At 44.2% G+C, this 22,471-nt stretch overlaps 1 protein-coding gene across 3 annotated transcripts in view; it reads left to right on the top strand.

Moving 5' to 3' along the window:
• cachd1 (cache domain containing 1) overlaps positions 1-22,471 on the top strand; it is a 262,478-nt gene that overhangs the window by 175,868 nt on the left and 64,139 nt on the right. For all 3 annotated transcript variants that reach the window (XR_011948199.1, XM_072511136.1, XM_072511134.1), the window contains exons 5-11: positions 10,987-11,113; positions 12,001-12,145; positions 12,898-13,114; positions 15,015-15,164; positions 16,857-17,090; positions 18,335-18,484; positions 18,890-19,013. Coding sequence is in view for 2 of the 3 variants with exons in the window: in XM_072511136.1 (XP_072367237.1) it covers positions 10,987-11,113; positions 12,001-12,145; positions 12,898-13,114; positions 15,015-15,164; positions 16,857-17,090; positions 18,335-18,484; positions 18,890-19,013 (1,147 nt within the window). In the remaining variant the exon portion in view is untranslated. The remainder of the gene's footprint in view (positions 1-10,986; positions 11,114-12,000; positions 12,146-12,897; positions 13,115-15,014; positions 15,165-16,856; positions 17,091-18,334; positions 18,485-18,889; positions 19,014-22,471) is intronic.

Genomic DNA, 22,471 nt, shown 5'->3' with positions numbered 1-22,471 from the left:
GCTCCATGGCAGACTTGGACCGCGGAGCTAGACCCACAAAGGAGGGCCCCCCTGGCCTCCTATCCGCTCACCCCCAACCAAAGGCTGCCGCGGACTGAGTCACATAGTTCCACGCCATCGAGACTTCGGCCGGTCGGGGGCAGAAGATGTCGGAGCGGGCCTCTGGCAATGGCCCCAGGCGCTTTTCGGGACCCGCAGAATCGGTGAACCGATTTCCTGCGGGAACATGGATTCTCCGCCCTGTGCCAGCCGCAATTTTGCGCGAGGATGCGAAGAATCCAGCCCCTGACTTTTATAAATGATGCCCAATGTCAGATTTCCGATCCTTGACATGTCAGACGAGTAGGAACTCCAAATGTTGTCAAACTGTGAGCTGACCCTGGAGTAGATGGTCCATCATGCGATTTCCCTCTGAAAAAATGTCATTTGTGCTGCCTATTCACATGTACTGTACAGAAGCACTGAAAACATGGTGGATTCACAAGACACAACCATGGTACAGATGTTCTGCAGTCATGTAGTTCACTCCCAAGACTCAGTTGGTGAATGATGACCAGTGCCATGGTCATGATCACAACAAACCTTGCCACCCATCTATCAGGGTGCACCCACATGGTTGGCCTTTGTTACAATCTGGTTAGGGACCAGTAATGTCTTATTTAATATAGACAAAGTTTGAAATTCCAGTTACACACTAAGAGAATAAAGACAAATAATAAATAAAAGCAAATTACTGCGGATGCTGGAAGCTGAAAGCAAAGAGAAAATGCTGGAAAATCTCAGCAGGTCTGGCAGCATCTGTAGGGAGAGAAAAGAACTCACGTTTCGAGTCCAGATGACGCTTTGTCAAAGAGAATAACGACACCAGATTCCACTGTTTTAAACAAACAGAATAAGCTTTACGTTACAAAGTCAGTAAAGGTGACTTCCGGTGACGGATGTGCTGAGTAGCCGCACATTAGATGGCGCCCCTCCTACGAACCTGACAATAGGCTCTTTCATCCAAAATAGCCCGCTAATACAAGGGAAAATATATCCCCGCCCCTCAACCAGCATCAACGCGAAAGGAGATGCTGAACAACAGCCAATCCAGAGACCGTGTAGAAACGAGGTGGAAAAGCCAGGAGACGCAAATGGCTGAGCTGGTAGATGCACGCGGTGATGAAACTTGGGACTCACCAAAGCGAGAAGGACCCACCGACTGCACAAGACGCCCTCCGTCGCCAGGGGGTGACTGGAGGATGTTTCTCGCAAGGGAACTGTGAGAACATGGAGAGGAGATCAAAACCGACATCCAAGCTGCGGGCAGGGTGGCGGTCGCGGAAGCTCTGGCGACCAAGCAGGTGGCCCTAGCAAGGCGGAGAGCCCTGGAAAGCACCGTAATGGAGCTGGAGAAGGCCTCAACAGATCAAAGCGATCAGATCGCTGCCCTGGAAAAAGAAATCTCAAGGTTGGTCGCGACGTGGGGTAGTCTGAAAGGAAAGATTGAGGATGAGGAAAACCGATCGAGGCGCCAAAACCTACGGATTTTTAGCCTGCCAGAGGGGATCAAAGGCAGGGACCCCACAGACTATGTGGTCCAAATGCTGGGCAATCTGGTCGGAAGGGACAGTTTCCTCAACCCACCAGGAATAGACATAGCCCACCAGTCGCTTAGTCAAAACCCAAAGCTGGAGAACAACCGAGGGCGATAATCGGTAAAATACACCGGTACCAAGACCGAGAAAGAATCCTGCGCTGGGCAAAGCAAGCAAAAAAAACTGTAACTGGGAAGGTCACTGGATCAGGATCTACCAGGACATTAGAGCTGACCTGGCCAAGGGTCAGGCAGAATTCAACAGGGCGAAGGCAGCCCTGTACAAGATGCTGTACCCAGCCAAACTCTGGGTCACATTCCAAGACAGGGAGCGCTTTTTCACGGCCCCTGAGGACACACACAAATTTGTCCTGCAGAACAGGCTGGATAAATGGCAGCATCGACAGCGAGGAAAAGTTGATCGGAAGAGACTTTATTTATTCACTAAATCAATTAACCAACTTGATGAACACTTTGCGCGGGGGCTGCACTCCCAGAGCGGGAGGTGAAGCAGAGGAAGGGAAGAGCGAGGGCAGCAGAGTGTAGGAAAGGGTGAGCAGAATGGCATGTAGGGAGTACAGAGAGTGGGCGATGGGTGAATATCTAACCGACACGAGGAGGTGGGGCCACCACACTAGCGGGAAAGCTGGCACTGGGAAGTGTAAAGGGAAGAGAGGCTGCGCCGCATCTCCCGCAAGAGAGAGAGCGGGGTGGGGTGGTGGGGGTGCGGTTTAATCATCAGCAACAGGGGGAGGACTAGGGGAAGAAACCAGAGAAAAGGAAACATTTGGGGGATTGGGGCGGAAGTACCACAGAGGAAATATAGGAACGAAGATAGCAAGGGCATTAGGCTGGATGCAACGGGCCACACATGGTGCCTTGAAACCCAAAGCACCACAAGCAACCACTATGGAGTGTCCCTGAACAAAGGGATTCCCCCGGAGTGCAGCGGCCCATCCACATGGCATACACACAGTTGACTGCCATGTTGGGCAGCCCCTGGACAAAAAGAAACCCTGGAGCACAGAGGCCTGGCGTCATGGGAAGAATGGTGACCTTGGCCATTTTGGACGGCCCCCTAACAAACGGAGTGCAGGGGCGTATCCACCAGGTAAGTATGGGGGGGGGGGGACCAGAAACCCCTCTCTCTCAACACCCCCCCCCCCCCCCCCCCCCAAAATCAGGATAGTCACCTGGAACGTCAGGGGACTTTACAGCCCAGCGAAAAGATACAGTCTTCACCCCACCTGAAAAGTATGAAAGCCGACATAGTCTCCCTCCAAGAGATGCATCTGATGGAGAAGGACCGACTGTGGGTAAGGAAGGGCTAGATGGGACAGACCTACCATTCCTGCTATGGGACGAAGGCCAGGGGGGTAGTCATACTGTTAAACAAGAGGGTGATGTTTACTGCGACGAGGATGATGTTTACTGCGACGAAGATGGTTATAGACCCGGGGGATGGTACGTCACGGTCAGCAGTGTCCTGGACGGGTCACCAGTAGTCCAGTAGCGCCCAATTAGGATGAGAGGGAGTTTATAAAGAGGACCATGGCAGAAATCCCCGACGTCAACACACACCGACTTATCATGGATGGAGATTTTAACTGTGTACAGGACCCATGGACGGACAGGTCGAACCCCAAAGCAGGGAAGACCACCAATATGACGAAAGAACTTGGCATATTCATGGGGGCAGTGGACCCATGGTGGTTCATCCACCTAGGGGAGAAGGAGTTCTCCTTCTCCCAGGTACAGAACGTATATACACGGATTGACTTCATTGTAGTGGGGAAAATTGGTGCTTCCAGTGATAGTAAGAGCAGAATATTCCACAATCGTAATCTCCGACCATGCTCCACAATATATGGATATGAGGTTGGAGATGGGCTGTGCCCAACGCCCACCATGGAGGTTGGACATGGCCCTCCTGACCAAAGATGCTTTCTGCGAGAAAATACCACAGACCATAGATCAGTATATTTCTAATAACCAGAATGGTGAGGTATCACCCACCCCCAATGTTCTGGGAGGTGCTGAAGGTTGTGATCAGGGGTGCAATTATCACTTCCAAAGCATGAAGATATAGGGAAGAAAGGGTGGTTAGGCAACAGTTAGTGGACTCCGTACTGGAGGAGGCTGGAGAGGAAATTGCTGAGGCCTTGACAGAAATCTTTGGATCCTCGCTGTTTTCAGGGGATGTCCCGGAGGACTGGAGAATAGCCAATGTTGTTCCTCTGTTTAAGAAGGGTAGCAAGGATAATCCCGGGAACTACAGGCCGGTGAGCCTTACGTCAGTGGTAGGGAAATTACTGGAGAGAATTCTTAGAGACAGGATCTACTCCCATTTGGAAGCAAATGGACGTATTAGTGAGAGGCAGCACGGTTTTGTGAAGGGGAGGTCGTGTCTCACTAACTTGATAGAGTTTTTCGAGGAGGTCACTAAGATGATTGATGCAGGTAGGGCAGTAGATGTTGTCTATATGGACTTCAGTAAGGCCTTTGACAAGGTCCCTCATGGTAGACTAGTACAAAAGGTGAAGTAACACGGGATCAGGGGTGAACTGGCAAGGTGGATACAGAACTGGCTAGGCCATAGAAGGCAGAGGGTAGCAATGGAGGGATGCTTTTCTAATTGGAGGGCTGTGACCAGTGGTGTTCCACAGGGATCAGTGCTGGGACCTTTGCTCTTTGTAGTATATATAAATGATTTGGAGGAAAATGTAACTGGTCTGATTAGTAAGTTTGCAGACGACACAAAGGTTGGTGGAATTGCGGATAGCGATGAGGACTGTCTGAGGATACAGCAGGATTTAGATTGTCTGGAGACTTGGGCGGAGAGATGGCAGATGGAGTTTAATCCGGACAAATGTGAGGTAATGCATTTTGGAAGGTCTAATGCAGGTAGGGAATATACAGTGAATGGTAAAACCCTCAAGAGTATTGAAAGTCAAAGAGATCTAGGAGTACAGGTCCACAGGTCATTGAAAGGGGCAACACAGGTGGAGAAGGTAGTCAAGAAGGCATACGGCATGCTTGCCTTCATTGGCCGGGGCATTGAGTATAAGAATTGGCAAGTCATGTTGCAGCTGTATAGAACCTTAGTTAGGCCACACTTGGAGTATAGTGTTCAATTCTGGTCGCCACACTACCAGAAGGATGTGGAGGCTTTAGAGCGGGTGCAGAAGAGATTTACCAGAATGTTGCCTGGTATGGAGGGCATAAGCTATGAGGAGCGGTTGAATAAACTCGGTTTGTTCTCACTGGAACGAAGGAGGTTGAGGGGCGACCTGATAGAGGTATACAAAATTATGAGGGGCATAGACAGAGTGGATAGTCAGAGGCTTTTCCCCAGGGTAGAGGGGTCAATTACTAGGGGGCATAGGTTTAAGGTGAGAGGGGCAAGGTTTAGAGTAGATGTACGAGGCAAGTTTTTTACGCAGAGGGTAGTAGGTACCTGGAACTCGCTACCGGAGGAGGTAGTGGAAGCAGGGACGATAGGGACATTTAAGGGGCATCTTGACAAATATATGAATAGGATGGGAATAGAAGGATACGGACCCAGGAAGTGTCGAAGATTGTAGTTTAGTCGGGCAGTATGGTCGGCACGGGCTTGGAGGGCCGAAGGGCCTGTTCCTGTGCTGTACATTTCTTTGTTCTTTGTTCTTTGTTTGGAAGTAGACCGGCGATACTCCGAGGCCCTGACCATAGCTCCTGGCGGAGAGGAAAAAACTACAAATGGACTTTGACCTGCTCTCCATGAGGAAAGCAGTGCACCACATCCGCCAGGCACAGGGGAATCTGTACGAACAAGGAGACGAGGCTAGCCGTATGCTGGGTCACCACCTGAGAAAGCAGGCAACCAAGAGGGAAATGACTCAGATTAGAGATAACAAAGGCAAACTAGTAGCAGAGGCAGAAAAGGTCAACGAGGCATTTGAGACCTTCTACTGGGGACTATACACCTGCGAGACCCCAGCAGGCGACTTGGGGATGAAACAGTTCCTCGAAGGACTGGATATGCCTGTCGTAGGAGAGGACAGAAAACCGGGGCTGGAATGGCCACTACACCTTGGAGAAGTCATAGAGTATGCAGGTGGGAAGGCACTGGGACCGGACGGATTCTCAGCGGACCTCTACAAAGAATTCATGACTGCACTGGCCCCACACTTGTGGGAGATGTTCACAGACTCGCTGTCGAGGGGACCCTGCCGCCTAAGCAAGCACGAGCCTCAATCCCGCTGATACCCCAAGAAAGACAAAGACCCAACAGAATGCGGGTTCTACAGACCCATTTCACTGCTAAATCTGGACATGAAAATACTGGCCAAGATCCCAGCCTGAAGACTGGAGGACTATGTACCAGCTAACATTGAACATCAGGCACCTGCTGAACGTGATCATGACCCATCCGAGGAGAGAACACCAGAGATGATCATCTCCCTGGTCGCAGAAAATGCCTTCAATAGAGGTACTAGAGCAGTTTGAGCTTGGAGTAGGGTTCACCTCCTTGGTGAAACTCCAATACAGCGTTCCCACAGCGAGTGTACGGACAAATACCACCAGCTCTAAGTACTTTCAGCTGAACAGAGGCACAAGGCCGTTGTACCCGCTGCTGTTCGCCCTAGCGATCGAACCACGACCGATCGCGCTCAGGGTGGCAAAGAATTGGAAGGGGACCCGGAGAGGAGACAGAGAGCACAGAGTCTTGCTCTATGCGGAATACCTGCTCCTCTACATCTCAGACCCACAAAGCAACATGGAAGGAAATATGGCGCTCTTGAAAGAGTTTGGAGCTTTCTCGGGCTACAAACTCAAGCTGGACAAAAAATTAGATCTTCCCGGTGAACTCCCAAGGGAGAGGGGCAGAGCTGGAGTGAATGCCATTTAAACAGGCCTGACACAAATTCCACTACCTGGGGATCTAAATCGCCCATGACTGGACAAGTATCCACAAATGGAATCCATACAGTCTGGCGGAGGAAAAAAAGGATCTGCAGAGGTGAGACACACTCCCACTCTTCCTAGCAGGGAGAGTGCAGACGATCAAGATGAACATACTGCCCAGGTTCCTCTTCCTGTTCAGATCCGTACCATTCTACATCCCCAAGGCCTTCTACAGCTCATTAGAAAAGTTGGGGGGGGGGGGGGGCGGGGGGGAGGAGGAGGAGAGCAGTGGGGAGAATCCCCAAAAAGGTGCTGCAGAGAACAAGAGCCATGGGGGCGCGGCCACTGGGCTGCAACTGCGGAGAGGGTAAAAGGGGTGGCTAAAAGAGCCGGAAGCCGAGTGGGTGCAAATGGAGAAGGGCTCTTTCATGATTACCTCCCTCCGGGCCCTGGCCACGGCTGCGCTCCCATCCCCACCGAACAAATATTCAACAAGCCCAGTGGTGATAGCAACACTCAGGTCATGGAACCAACTGTAACAGCACTTTGGATTAACCAAAATATCTGTTAAGGCCCCATCTGCAATAACCACAGGCTCACACCCATGACGGTGGACGCCACCTTCAAAAGATGAAGACAGGACCGGGGGGAGGGGGGTGGGGGCGCTGATAGTTAGGGACAACACTCGAGGAACTCACAGAGAAGTTCCAGCTAACAGGAGAAAAAAAGCTAAGATATATGTAGGTCAAAAACCTGTTATGTAGGGAAACTAGGACATACCCACGACCACCACACCAATCGATATTGGATGACCTACTGGACGTGGACATCTTGGGAAAGGGGAACTGCGGCGACTTTTATGAGCGACTACTGGGAAGGGCACGCCCACCACTGGACGAGACAAGGGAAAAATGGGAGGAGGACTTGGGTTTGAAATAGGGTGGGGACGCTGGAGTGAGGCACTGTATCGGGTCGACTCCACCTTCACTTGCGCAAGGCTAAGTCTAATGCAGCTGAAAGTGGTACACAGAGCTTACTTAACTAGAACCCGAATGAGCAAGATCTTCCCGGAGGTGGAGGATAAATGCGAACACTGCCAAGGAGACCCGGCCACCTACACCAACATGTTCTGGGCTGGTCCTAGACTTGTTGGGTTCTGCAGCTCGAGGTGTTGCTGGACCATATAAAATTAGTATGTCATCACCTAGTTTGCCTTCAGCATTAATTCACCGTTATATTGAGTATGATGTCTTGTGAATGTACATCCTTCCTACAGGGTAGTAGCTGGTTGTCCTGCCTCTCCTCCTCCTCCCTGGTGCATGTGATGCTGCCTGTTCCACCTGACCTTCAGCCTTCTTTCTGGCCTTCTGCTGCTCATGTTGACTGGTTTCTATGATATCTATGTGCAAGGATGCCATGCCCATCTTGTATGTTCCTTAGCACAAAGTGCAAAGCACAAAATTCCTCCTGGCACCTGGGTAAACAATTCAGATGGGGCAGAAAAAACTGCTGTGTGAGTCCAGCAGACCCAGCTCCTTGGATTAAAGTAAGACAGTTCGAATTAACTTTTTTGCCACTTATGGGGCAGTTAAGATGATATTAAAACAAATTCTGCAGGGGTATCTACACCTCTCCGAAAGGGGCACAAAATTCAGACTTGCTCCCACCAGGTCTACTCTGTGCACGTCACATTTTTATCTACCTGTGGGACCAAATTCCATCTCAACTGGAGGCAGCTATTGATCTTCATGGGTAGATGCCACCTGAAACACACATGAGAGAAATGTGATCGACCCCTCAATAGTGGTAGGTGCCGGGGATTTATGATTTCAAGGCGTGATTTCATTTTCACAACGACAGAGAGGTTGTCTGCTGTTGCAAAATGTCAAGCCAGAGAGTAATTTATGGCACAGGAGGCTATTTGGACCCTTATGTCCACGCCAGCTCCCTACACAACAATTCCCCCATCCCCACTGTGTCCCTACTCCTTGCTTCTTCACTTTCTTCAAGTGCCGATCCAATTTCATTTTGAAATCATTGATTGATTCCAATCACTCTATGCCCCTGTTTATGTGTTTAAACTCCTAAGTCATACTATGCAGGAACAAACGTTGGCATCATTCCATTGAGTGCATGCCTGTCTCCTCATTTCCCCCCCCCCCCCCCCCCCCCAAGTGAGTTGCCACACATCTAACCACATTGATTTGCATCTATCCATTTCACTAAATTGTTTACTTTGCACTGTGGGCAGTGCCTGACATATGTGTGTGCTCATGCCTTCTTTACTCAACTATCATTTCTTGTAAATATTCAGGCTCAAATATTCTGTATTTATTAAAATTTAAACAAGACAACAGGCGTGATCCTAATGCCACGCTGTGCCTGAGAAACAGCTCACTGCGGCGCAGCATGGTTGATAAAAGTCTCACTTTAATGTGCAGATTCCCGAGGTAACCAAGGCATTGGGATCTATCTCCTTTGTCTTGGAGACTTCGGGCGAGCGCCGTTCAGTACTGGTCCCCACAAACAGGTACCAGACGGTAATGCACTCATGGGGGTCTCCCAGGGAATTGGAGAGTGGTACACTGGCACTGCTGGTGCCACCCAGGCACCTTGGCACTGAAAACCTGGTGCTGCCAGCCTGGACCTGCCAGGGGATTTTTAAATGGCATCCCGATCTCTCACTATACTGAGGAGTTTCAGCGATTGGAACTCCTCCGTGTCGAAACCGAGGCTCTGTGTTGCCTAGGCCATGTGTTCCCCACTGAGGCCCTTATTTACCGTGAGTGGTATTGTATAGCCATGTGTTTCTTGGTGCTGCGAGCTCCAGGAAACATTAAACACATTCGCTATGGGACTTTGTTCCCTTTTAGTTGAATCACGCCCAAAGAGGAAAATGGTGGCCGACTGCAGCACAGCAGGAAAGCTTGACTTTGCCCTACCTCCTGGTACATTCTCGGAATCGGTTACCAACTGTAAAATATCACTTCGGACAGAATTATCTGCCGACTGTGTAACACATTCACATAGTTGCAAGTCAGGACCATAAAGCCACAAGAGGTATGCAGCACAGAAAGAGCCCATTTGCTCCCATCATTTCTTTTCTTGCTCTATGACCGAGCAATCCAAAGCCAAGCAGGCCAAGTAAACTATGTTGAGTTGGGATGGGAGATGGTGATATCATTGGCCTGTCTTCAACTGCAGACCATGCCAGAAGATGGCAAACTTAAAGTTTACATTAAGCATTTTTGCTGTTCATTTATGCACAATGAGTTACTGTTATTCTCCCTGCTGTGGTTTTTGGGCTCAAGTTCTGAGGATATTGCTGACAATATAGAAGAACCAAAGATGTGCCAATTCACAGTAAAGCAAATTGTGCTGAAAAAAGTGACTATTTACATTTTAAATTCTAAAAGGGGATTTTGGTTTAAAATGAAAGACAACTAAAAAGAGGCATGATAATATAAAATTCAATTTAACAAGAACTGAGACAGTAAATTTGAATGTGGAAAAACTACTGAGCAGATGGTGAATGATAGTGGTCAGGCCTTCAGATTGGGTGGAAAGTCACTCAGCATCCAGATTGAAGTTATTGCATGACATAATCAAAACTGATTATAAATGTGAGCCTGGGAAATTATAATGGCGAAACGTGGACTGTAAATGTGTGATTTTTTTTTTTAAAGGATAATTGGTTTGTACAGTTGTTTTCTGTAAATTTTACATATGGGAGGCAGGGAGGGAGAAGAATGGAGGCTATACGTGCATTTTTCACCTGCTTTGCTATGTCACTTAATGCTGTCTGCATAGGGTTGTTCTTGCATCTCAAAGCTGTGGTGGAATCCAGCACAGTTCCCTGCTGTTCTGATCTTTGGCACTTGAAAGTGAGATTTCAGCACTTTCAGTTTCATCTTCCTGTGGTCAGAGCCTCAGGTTCACCTCTGGCCTTCAGCTGGCATCTATCACTTGTCTAGTTTGAACTGGATGCTTTGGATTTTGATTAGTATTTTAAAATGTGTGAGATGGAATAAGGGCATCAAACCTCTGATATCGACCATTTGTTTTTGAATGTCAATTTCCCACTCCCTGATTTCTTTTTTTTTTATATAACTACACATTTGTTCAGTGATAGCAGCGTAAAGCTGAAAATGCCAACTGTGATCCTTTGCCCTGAAATCTCCATGAGCAGCATTCTGGTTTGAGACTATGTTGCCCCTGTCTGACCGAATGGCCAACGCTTTCCAGCCCTTCCCGCCGGCAGGATCTTCCAGTCCTGCCGATGGAGACTCCCACTGGCAGAGTCCCTGGCGGCGGGGTTCGCCGGGCACGCAAAACCCTGTAGACATCGGTGGGACCAGAGGATCCTGCCACCAGCCGATGGCAGGCCACCTCCGCCACCCATTATCCTTAAGGTGACAATAGCTCTTCCTGGATCAAGCAGTTGTTAAGCTATTGTATGAAATGACCCAGCAATTTTCCACCTATGCTTTCCATTGAAACAATCTGACTTTTTAACCCAACAGTTCTTGCTGACAACTTCAAGTCAAACCCTGGTATTAAGTGGCAATACTTCAGCTCAGAAGAAGGGATTTTCACCATTTTCCCAGCACATAAGTTTCGCTGCAAAGGTGGTTATGAGCATCGGAGTAGGTAGGAAATTTCAACCCCGTTCACTTGGGCATTCTTTTCAATCTCCTGATTTCATCACATTCCCTGGTCCTTTCCTCTCTGTGACATTAGTTCTGACGAGTAAGTAAGTGTGATAATTTTATGGAATCAGTTTTTGGTTTGAAATTATATGTTTACAGATTCATTAAACTAATGCACTGAGGAATGTACTATGAAATGTGCATAAAAGTTGTGTTTTAGAACTTGGAGTAATCACCCTAAACTTGAAGATGAACTGCAGTGCCATAAGTCGCTTACCTAGTCCAGTTGGATCATTGCACAAATGTACATGACAAACAGAGTGAAGTTATGTTATTTGTAACATTTTGCTTAACTTATTTGTTGCTGTCAAATAAACCCTGGAAGGATACTTTTAACTGCCTCATCAGCCAGTGTCATTTTCCCAAAAGAAAATCTGAAATGATTCCCATTATGCATGTGGATGATCTAAGCATAGGAGATTTTGTTCAGGTTGCATTGTGTAGGATTTCTGATCCGGTAAAATGTTTCTCTGATTTGTAAATATTTAGTTGATTGAGTTAATCCATGCTTGATTATTAGCAAAAGACGATTGCATTTTTCAAGTATGAAGCTGTGAGATTTACAGAAAGTGCATGGGTGTGGATAGGATTGGGTTTGAATAGCTTGCTTAAGTAAAATAACACATGAGAATTGGCAATTTATAAAACAGATAGGTGAGCTCATGATATATATACTCCATCATGAATCAGTGCTTTCAGCAAAGATGGGAAAAATTAGAGGGAACGATAGTTTGTTATTAAGAAAATGCAGAAAACCGTATCATTAATTTGGTTCTTTGTTATCTATTGATCTTTATTTGCAAATATTTTGGGATTATTTTGGTACAGGCCTGTTTATGTCTCTACGGTGAGACCACAATCAAAACACATTGTGGTGGTGGTGGACCATGGAGCTTTAGCCACAGACACACAGCTTCAAATAGCGAAAGATGCTGCACAAGTAATATTAACCTCAATAGATGAGCACGACAAGGTGAGTTCTTTCCAACCTTTGCCAGTGTTCATAATGTGGAATATATCACGTGTAACAGTATCTCACTACCAGAACACACATAATTGACCGGGAAATGTGTGATCCAGGTCTTTAAAACACCAATAAAGTGTTAACAGGTTATTTAAATCAACTGCCAATCTTCTGTTCTTGAATTCGGGAATCATGCAGTGCCGATGCAAGACTTTTCCGTCAAGAAATTAAATGAAGAGAATGTGTGTGAGGGAGGGTGGATCTTACATGACACATCCGTAGAGGCCGCATAAGATTATTTCATATTGCATGTGTTCTTGATTTTATATTCCATTGCTCTAATAATATCAAATGTGTGTCGTGAGGTGAAAACAAATGATGTATTTCTGTTTCCCATGCCGACATGAAAAACACACAGATATGCACATTGAAAGATTAAAGTACACAGAAAGTACAGTACTATTGAGGGTATAGTGTTGATTCATAGCTTAGAAGCTCTATCTGAAGAATGACCACTTTGGCAAGCTAGCATCAGGCTGCTTGTACAGACATTTTCAGGAGAAGAAGGAATGAGGTGACAAAGCGGTGGGAAAAGAGAAACAAAAGGAGGAAGCAAAATTCATCACTATGTAATTTTGCAGTAATTCTGGTTAAAATAAGAAAATTGTGAAAATTAACTCAAAAGTGCAAACTGTACAAGTAAAGCAATTAAGACTGCTGGAGAGAAATTTCAGGAATAGCTTTTTTTGCTTTATGTTTAGATTTCACTGCTGGCTGTGGCAGACACCGTCCGAACGTGCTCGCTGGACCAGTGTTACAAGACGTACTTGTCTCCTGCTACCAGTGAGACAAAAAGAAAAATGACCACATTCCTCAGCAACATAAAATCAGTGGATGGTGCTACTCAGCATGCACTGGGATTTCTCAAAGCTTTTCAGTTACTTCAGAATACAAACAACAGCACCAGGATCCATACACGTGAGTGCAAGGAGAAAATTAGATAGCTAGAAAACTCAACTTTTTACTGTCAGATTGAAATTGGGTTTTAAATGCGTCATTGACAGGCTGCAAAAAGATGTTGGGGTTAGCCATTGTGAACTCTTGTCAATGTTTAAATGTCTCGTCTTCTGCCAGTTTTGTTCTTTCACTATCTAGGCAATGCAGCTAGGGAATAGTTGTGGGGTTGGGTTATACTTTGCACATACGTGAGCTTGGTTGTTGGCAAGTCCTACAGGAATTAATCCGTAGACAGCAAGATCTAGCTGTGTTTTCTCCGAGCTCATCCCAAGGACACTGAGTTCATTGTAAAGTTTCACCTGCTGCCCTGACTGAGCTCACTGGTTCAGCACAGGCCTGCATCCAAACCTGGCATGGTATGGCTTGTATGCTTTGTACCATGCTAGATACTGCCTATATACAGTTGAATATTTTTGTAACATATGGCTCATACTCGGCCTATGATATAAATGACACTTAATCTGTGAGGATGGATTTTTTTCAATTAATGTTCTGTGCTCTCTAAATAGTACATGCCTATAATGTGGTACTGAACTATTGGACCAAGGATGTCATGCTTTGAATGATTCAGATTTCTTTGCACAATAATCAGTTTCGTAGAATATCGGCTTTCAAGCTGGGTCCCCGGAGGATCGACAAGATCATCACATTTCTGTCTATTATCACATTTTTCAATGATAGCATTGTTTTCTTTATGGATAGTTGACACTATATTTCAGGAGTTAGGGCAGGGAGTCTGTTGTAGTGAGTTAATATTTATAGAAGGGAGTCCTGCACAAAGAAACCACTGTGTTAGAGAATGCAGAGACCTTGGGTAGGAATTTTGCTCCCATTACGAGAGTTCAGTGCATTACCAATTTAAAGGATGTTCCAGTTCGTTGCTTGCCAATGATAACCAAGCATCTCAGGAACTGAGAGCTTCACTCTGCACACCAAACAATGGTGAAGCCCAACTTTAAATGGGTTGTTTTCAAATTCTTCTTCTCTTTTTTTTTCAATTTTTACATGGATTAGTGTCAGAATAAATTATTTTTGTGTTAAGGCTAATTAATTAAATTTGAGTAACTTAAGCAATGAAATGCTCATCAATATCCAGTTGCTATTATACTTTAAAGTATTGTTGAGAACACTTCAGTTAGTGGAATCCTGGGTAGTGCGATTGTAGTGAAAATTCATGTGTAATCACTTCCTTACCGCTAAACTGTTTTGCTGTGGATGATGCAGTGAGGTGAATGTAATTCAATAGCTCCTCTGAGAAAGTTTAAATTTCAAACATTGTTTGGCAATTATCTGTCAGTCACTATCAACTGGTGCATTCTCCATGATAATGCCTCTACCAATCAGGGTCCACTTGCCAAACAATTAGCATTCTCGTCTCATGCTCTATAAATTGTGTTTCCCCCCCTTATAAGACAAAAAGACCTGTCTCCTTTTTTTCCAGCAATAATTAGCTGTAGTATTATGAGAACGACCATAGGCTATATTGATGTGGGCAATTTGAATGTCACTCTATTGCAAAGAGGGTATACTTGTCTCAAGTTTGAGCTAAGGCACATTATTGGTCAGAATCAAAGGAGATTTGATTTATATCTAACCGTGATATGATGGATCCGTGGTCAGACATAGTCCTCCAACTGAATCAGCTAGCTTGACACAGATCGGAAATCAAATCTGAAACCCTGTTCTTTGAAGTTTGGTGGTAAACATTGCAATTTAGTGACAGTCAATTCAGTGACAGTCAATTTAGCCATGTAGCCATTGGAATCCTTTAATTGGTAGAAGGTTATGGAAACAAATAACTGCTGGGACATGGGTCAGAATAAGGTAATTGTAAATTAAAAGATTTTTCTTTAAACCACAGCCACTGACATGGTGATAATCTATCTGTCATCTGGCATCACTTCAAAGGACTCCTCTGAAGAAGAGAAGAAGGAAACCCTGAGTGTTATCAGTGAGGAAAATGGGCATCTTAATAACTCTGTGATGATCCTTACTTATGCACTCATGAATGGTGAGAAACTGGTTTACTTATGGTTCTAGCAGCTTGTCAGAGGACAAATGCTGCAAAAGACTGAATCAATATTTATACTTGTGCATTCCTGACAGACCTGGAAGACTTTTCTCGGGCTTTCTCTCTTTCCTGATTTTCTCCCTATCTCTCCTAACATAGCTGTAGTTGAAATTCTAATGGATCTTGGTCCACTGAGATAATTACAAAAGAGCAGAATTCCCAGTTGCCCATTGCATAGGCTATGGACACTCTCAAAAATCTCCTGCTTGTACAGCCAGCCCATGCTACTAAGGGTGCTGCCCAGATGTTACACTGATCTGTTGGCAGATGTTGAATAGCTTCATGCTACTGTAACTCAGCAACCAGAAGCTCTTCCTGGGGCTGAATAAAAATATAAATTAATTCCGCTGCTCCTCAGGGAGCCAGAACTTAAGTTTTATTTAGTTCAACAACCTCTTCTCCGATCAATACTTACGGCTGGGCAAGTTCTGGAAACTTTGCAACGGCCTTATCAGAATTGATGTGCCCAACAGGTCAATGTAATGTGTCCAGTCTGTGGTGAAGTGAGTTAGTATGCTTTCAGTTTTTATGTGGTAGTTTGCTTCTCATTTTTTGTCCAAACCACTGGAAAAGAGAGCCAAATATGTATGTCTCTCCCTGTGTACAGCCTCTCCATCAGCAAGTCCTCAGCTGTGCCTTCTCACGGTGACACATGGAAACTGGGCTGCTCTCAGACCCAGGCTAAAGGCTCAGAGGTACCTGGGAGATGCTTGTACCCCAGCCAAGCGGGCACATTGGCATGTGGACATGCTATGGCATTCACGAACCAAACTCCCAGCTATGGCGAATAGCTGTACTGCCTTGTGGGTACCTCAGGAGAGTTGAAGGCTATGGGAGTAAACCCTGACAAAATGGGAGTGGAGCCTAAAGGTAGACTAATGTCTAAATATGTAATCTTTTTGGAAAATCTGGCAATGAAGCTCATGCCAAGTGTAGAGCTTTGCATTCCTTTGGACTGAACTGGGGAGGTCAAGAGCCTGGGGACGCTGCTGATGTTTGGACATTCCCGAGTCTCCATAAATTTTGACCAGGCTTGCGCCCTGGAGACGCCACTCGGTTTCGCTGCAGAGCATTAACACGGGAGAAAATAGTTACCAGTGATGAGCTCAATTCAATTACTTAGAGAACTGGTGCTTCATGCTGATGAACATTGCTGTGGACATTATCAGGCCACATGGTTACAGGAAATGGATCAAGTTTAGATGTAGTGTGTGGCCATTTGAAAAAGATATTTAATAAAACAAGTTTACATTCTGCTGTGAGTTTTCAGAACTTTGTATTCAAACAATTTTCTGCAAAGAATATATTTATTTTATGGAGCTGCAAACTGCAAAAACAGGTTGCAACCCTCTAAATTGAATTCCTAATTGCAAGCATGCCACAATGAGCTAGTGAGGAGTTGAGGATAGGTGCTTCCTAGGATCGAGGGAGAGATGGATGGATAAACAATTACGGAGTGTCCCAATGCCTGGAATCTGCACAAAAAAAAGGAAATAATATAACAGTGAGAGAGTTTATTCAAGTAATTATTTTCTTACCATTTTGTTTTCACATAGAATATGTAGAGAATAGATTAAAATCTCACATGTTATTTTAATGGTGTAACAATTTTAGTTAATAATCTTATTTTAGAGGGTGTAACTGGTTTGAAGGAGCTCGCCTTTCTTCGGGATCTGGCAGAACAGAATTCGGCAAAATACGGAGTTCCAGATCGCACATCACTTCCTATTATAAAAGGGACAATGATGGTTTTGAACCAGCTGAGTAACCTGGAAACCACTGTAGGACGCTTTTACACAAATCTGCCGAATCGAATGATAGATGAGGCTGTGTTTAGTCTGCCGTACACTGATGAAATGGGTGATGGTGAGTGCTGTTCTTTTCTTTTCATTAAATTGATGCTTTCTCTCCTTCTCTGTTTCGCTTTGCCTGCCTGATGAGGCAAGCTCAGGAAGGACAGAGACCACTCTTTGAGCAGACAGGCTCTTTGTCAATGCCAGTAAAGTGGTACAGACTGCCACCCAATTTCAGATGAAACATTCAAAACCAATGTGGTCCCAATGAACCACTCAGTTAGTATTGTACTGAGCCATGCAGAATGAAAACTTCCAGTTTGCGTGTCAGCCTAATTCTAAATTATTGAACTCAGGAGATGCTATAATTGCTTAAGGAAGGGGGCGGCACGTTAGCACTTTGGTTAGCACTGCTGCCTCACGGCGCTGAGCACCCGGGTTCAATCCCGGGTCACTGTCCATGTGAAGTTTGCACATTCTCTCCGTGTCTGCGTGGGTCTCACCCTCACAACCCAAATGATGTGCAGGGTAGGTGAATTGGCCACCCTAAATTGCCCCTTAATTGGAAAAGAATTGAATTGGGTATTCTAAATTTTAATTTTTAATAAACAAATAATTGTTTAAGGAAAGTGAATGTTATTCCGAGTTCACACTTATGATTACAGTCCTTTTAGCCCTACTAGATATGGGAAAAGAAAGTAAAATTGCATTTATAAAAAGCCTTTCAAACATCAAGCTATCACACAATACACAGCCAATGAAGTGCACTTTTTAAAAGTACAGTCACAGTTTATTAACTAAAGAGACCAACCAGCTTGCGCAAAGTAAAGTCTCAGAGACCGATCAATGGCCACCAGATAAACTATTTTTACGGTATTAGTTGAAAGATAAATGTAGGCCAAGAGATCAGGAAAACTCCTCCGCTCTTCTTCAATTAGTGCCATGGGGTCTACCTGAGAGCACACACCAAATCTCATTTTGCTATCTCATGTAAAAGGTGGCACTTCCAACAGTGCAGGACTCCCTCTATGCTATACTTAAATGTCAGCCTTGATATAGGTTATTATGAAGGTTTGCTGTGATATCCTCCATGAACAAATGAGTTGCTGACATTCAATTTAGACTCATTGATATCCACTTCAGCAAGGCACCGAAAGACTGCTGATCATCATGGAGCCTATTCAGAAGACATAACTATCTTCTCAGAGAAACCCTCCTCTTCGCCATTTCCACATCCTACCACTTCACCCCATCCCCTAATCATTTTATATTTGTCCAACGTGATAAATCGTATATTTTTCTGATTAATCTTCACAGGATTGATAATGACTGTCAGCAAGCCCTGCTACTTTGGAAACATGCTGCTGGGAATTGTGGGAGTAGATGTGAATTTGGCATACATCTTGGAAGATGTAACTTACTATCGTGATTCTTCAGCCTCCTACACATTCTTAATAGATAATAAAGGTAAGGGAGATGTAATTATCCCTGTAATTAGTATTGGCATTACTGGCCAACGTTATCTGCCTACATGGGCGCAGAGATTTCTGTGTTTTTACAGTCACAAAGCAAGAGGACTAAATTCCACAGCACAAGGAGTTCAAGCAGATTACAGATCTCTTTGTAACATGGACAGGGCACAAGAGCTCATTTTTAAAAAGTTGTTCCAGACTTAATCAGCAGTAAGGAGTCGGGGTCAATTTGATTATCTTGTCATCGCTTCATTTCACCTGTTGCTGGTTTGTCAGATATTAATCATCTTTTGTTTGTGAATACTGGAAACAGCTGTGAACACTCTTATTTGTAAACATAGTGTTCACAGTCTGGTAGACTACCACTAAACTCTTCAATTACTTTTACTTTCTGTTTCAGGTTACACTCTAATGCATCCATCCTTGACTAGGCCGTACCTGCTAACCGAGCCGCCACTTCACACTGACATTATACACTATGAAAATATTCCAAGATTTCAACTCGTCAGGCAAAACATTCTCAGGTAATGCATTTTGCCAAAAGAATAGATTTCAACGCAAAAAAAAAATTCAAGGAGAGAGCCTATCATCCATAGTCGTTTAAAAAAAAAAATTAAAGTTAGCATCGAACTTAAAGGAAATGTCTATAGTTGTGCAAAGATTGTGGCAGGTCAGAAGATTGGGCAGAATATAAAAACAGCAAATATTGACTAAAAGATTGATCAGGAGGGACAAATTGAGTACAAGAGAAAGCTAGCTGGAAATATAAAGACAAATGGTAAGAATTTCTATAGATATTTAAAAAAGAAAAGTTAACAAAGTGAATGTTGATCCTCTAGAGACTGAGCTTGGGAAATTAATAATGGAAAATAAGGAGTTGACAGATGAATTGAACAGGTATTTTGCATCTGACTTTACTAAAGAGGATACAAGTAACCTCCCAGAAATAGCTGTAAGTCTGGAATGGAAGGGAGAAAAGAGTGTTACAATCACCAGGGAAGTGGGACGGCGGGTTGACAAGTCCCCAGATCCTGATGGATTTCATCCTTGGGCCTTAAAAGAAATGCCTCATGAGATAGTTGATGTATTAGTCTTAGTTTTCAAAATTTCAGGAAGGTCCTGTTGGATTGGAAAATAGCGAATGCAACTTCTTGATTTAAAAAGGGAGGGTGACGGATAGCAGGAAAGTTTAACCCAGTTAGCTTAACATCAATCATAGGGAAAATGTTAGAAGCTATTATTATAAAAATAATAGCAAAATTCAAGATACTTAAACAGATTTAAAATGGTTTTGTGAGTGGGAAATCATGTTTAACTAGCTTGTTGGAATTCTTTGAATAAGTATGTTGAACATGTGTTGTGGATAAAGGGGAACAATTGGATGTACTGAATTTAGATTTCCAGAGGTAATTTGATGAGGTACTAAATCAAAGGATATTGCAGAAAGTAAAAACTCATGATGTAGGGGTAATTTATCAGCAAGGATAGAAGATTGGCTAGCCAACAGTAAACATTAGGCATAAATGGGTTATTTTCTGGTTGGCAATATATAACAAGTGATGTGTCACAGGGATCAGTGCTTGACCTCAACTTTTTACAATTCATTTAAATGACTTGGATGAAGGGACAAAAGTAGGGTTCCTAAATTTGCTGATGGCACAAAGATGGCCGGAAAGTAAGTTATGAAGAGGACACAAGGAGGCTACAAAGCTATGTAGATAGGTTAAGTGAATGGGTAAAGACCTGGCAAATGGAGTATAATGTAGGAAAATATAAAATTGTACATCTTGACAGAAGAATAAAAAAGAAGCATATTATCTAAATAGTGAGAGATTGGGGAGCTCTAAAATGCAGAAGGATCTGGGTGTGTTAATGCTTGAATCGCAAAAGGCTAATATGCAGGTACAGCAAGTAATCAAGAAAGCAAATAGAATGTTATTGTTTATTGAAAGAGAAATTGTATATAAAAGTAGGGAGGTTATGCTTCAGTTATACGGGGCATTGGTGAGATCATATCTGGAGTTCTGTGTACAGTATTGGCCTCCTTATTTATAGAAAGCAATTTATAGGAAGCAATTCAAATGGATAGGTTTGTTTTATGAGGAAAGTTTGGACACGCTAGATTTGTGTCTGCTAGATTTTAAAAGAAACATATAAAATCCTGAGGAGTCTTGAAAGGATGGATGTGGCGAGGATGTTTCCTCTTGCTGGAGAATCTAGAACTAGGGGTCACTGTTTAAAAAGAAAGGGTCACCCATTTAAGACAGAGATTAGAAACATAGAAAATAGGAGCGAAAGGAGGCCATTCAGACCTTTGAGCCTGCTCCGCCATTCATTATGATCATGGCTGATCATCCAACTCAATAGCCTAATCCTGCCACCCTTCCCCCAATACCCTTTGATCCCCATGTCCCAAGTGCTATATCTAACTGCTTCTTGAAAACACACAATGTTTTGGCCTCAAGTACTTTCTGTGGTGACAAATTCGATAGCTCACCACTCTCTAGGTGAAGACATTTATCCTCATCCCTATCCCAAATGGTCTACCATGTATTCTCAAACTGTGACCCCTGGTTCTGGACACCCCCACCATGGGAAACATCAAATTAGGAGAATATTTTTCTTTCACAAGATCTTGAGTCTTTGGAACTCTTTGCCTCAAATGGCGGTGGAAGCAGAGTCTTTGAATAATTCTACGGCATTGTTCACATCTATTCTAAATCAGCAAGGGGTGAAAAGTTATCACGAGTAGGAGGAAATGTGGGGTTTAAGTTACAATCAGATCAATCGTGATCTTATTGAATGGTGGAACAGGATCGAGGGGCCGTGAGGCCTACTCCTGCTCCTAATATGTTCGTATGAGAAGGAGGTAGAGCTGGTTATTATGCAGAACAAATAGCTCTTCTAATGGCTTCATGCTTAAGCATATTGTGCAATGTTAGCAACCCAGACCAGGGCATTTCTTGATTTGCATTGTGAACTGTTCTTAACGGGGTCAAATTAGCTACTCCACTGGAAATGCAGCATTTTAAGTCTCCATTTCCTCAGATCACTGACTTGGAGAGGAGCCATGTGCATCCCAAAGTGATTTCTTTGATTTTAACGGTGTCCTGTTACTTGGCCAGACCCAGGGTTATGGGGGCGATCCAGGGGCCAATAACATTTTGTTTGAAGTAGACAAAAATTTATGATTCAAGGTGCAATAAAGCCACAAGATTTCACAGATTTTGAACAAACAAAAATAAACTTTACAAGTTCAGAAAGATAAATCATCACAATATCATTGTAGCATTCAGGGTAATATGAGGTACATGTGAATTAACAAGCAAACTGTGGTCGAACACCCCACACTACAGAATGTGACCAAAACAGATTTAATCGATTTCTCAAGAACCCATCTTGACTTTGGTGGCACTGTGAGACAACCAATCTCATTGAAACCTAGCCGCTCTCACAAGGATTTCCAATTTTCACCTTTAACGGTCTTCCCTCAGAATTCTGTCCAAAAGGTCGCTTCAACTGTCCCAAAAGATGTGCTATTAGGTAATTTGGACATTCTGAATTCTCCCTCTGTGTACCCGAACAGGCGCCGGAATGTAGCGACTAGGGGCTTTTCACAGTAACTTCATTGCAGTATTAATGTATGCCTACTTGTGACAATAAAGATTATTTTTTTTTTAAACTGGAAGGCTTCAATAACAGCCCACCTCAAAGTTTCAATCACACCTTCCAAAATTTTATCACCTTGGATTACCAAGTACACTCTGGCACTAGCTCACAAGCACAATTTCAGTTCTTTGGCTGCGCTAAACAGAACACCACTGCTCCAAAGAGGTAATTCTTCCCTAACAGCCCACACCACAGAGCCACCAACCTTCTGCTGCCTTCTTGGGTCTGCCTTCTTGGATCTTCAGGGCTTCTTTTGAGTCCACTTCACTTAAAATATGCTCCATGTAGCCCTTCCTCTAACTTGGAGACTATT

Source organism: Scyliorhinus torazame, chromosome 7, assembly GCF_047496885.1.
Source record: "Scyliorhinus torazame isolate Kashiwa2021f chromosome 7, sScyTor2.1, whole genome shotgun sequence".
Classification (NCBI taxonomy): Eukaryota; Metazoa; Chordata; class Chondrichthyes; order Carcharhiniformes; family Scyliorhinidae; genus Scyliorhinus; species Scyliorhinus torazame.
This window is presented reverse-complemented; position numbering and strand designations above follow the sequence as displayed.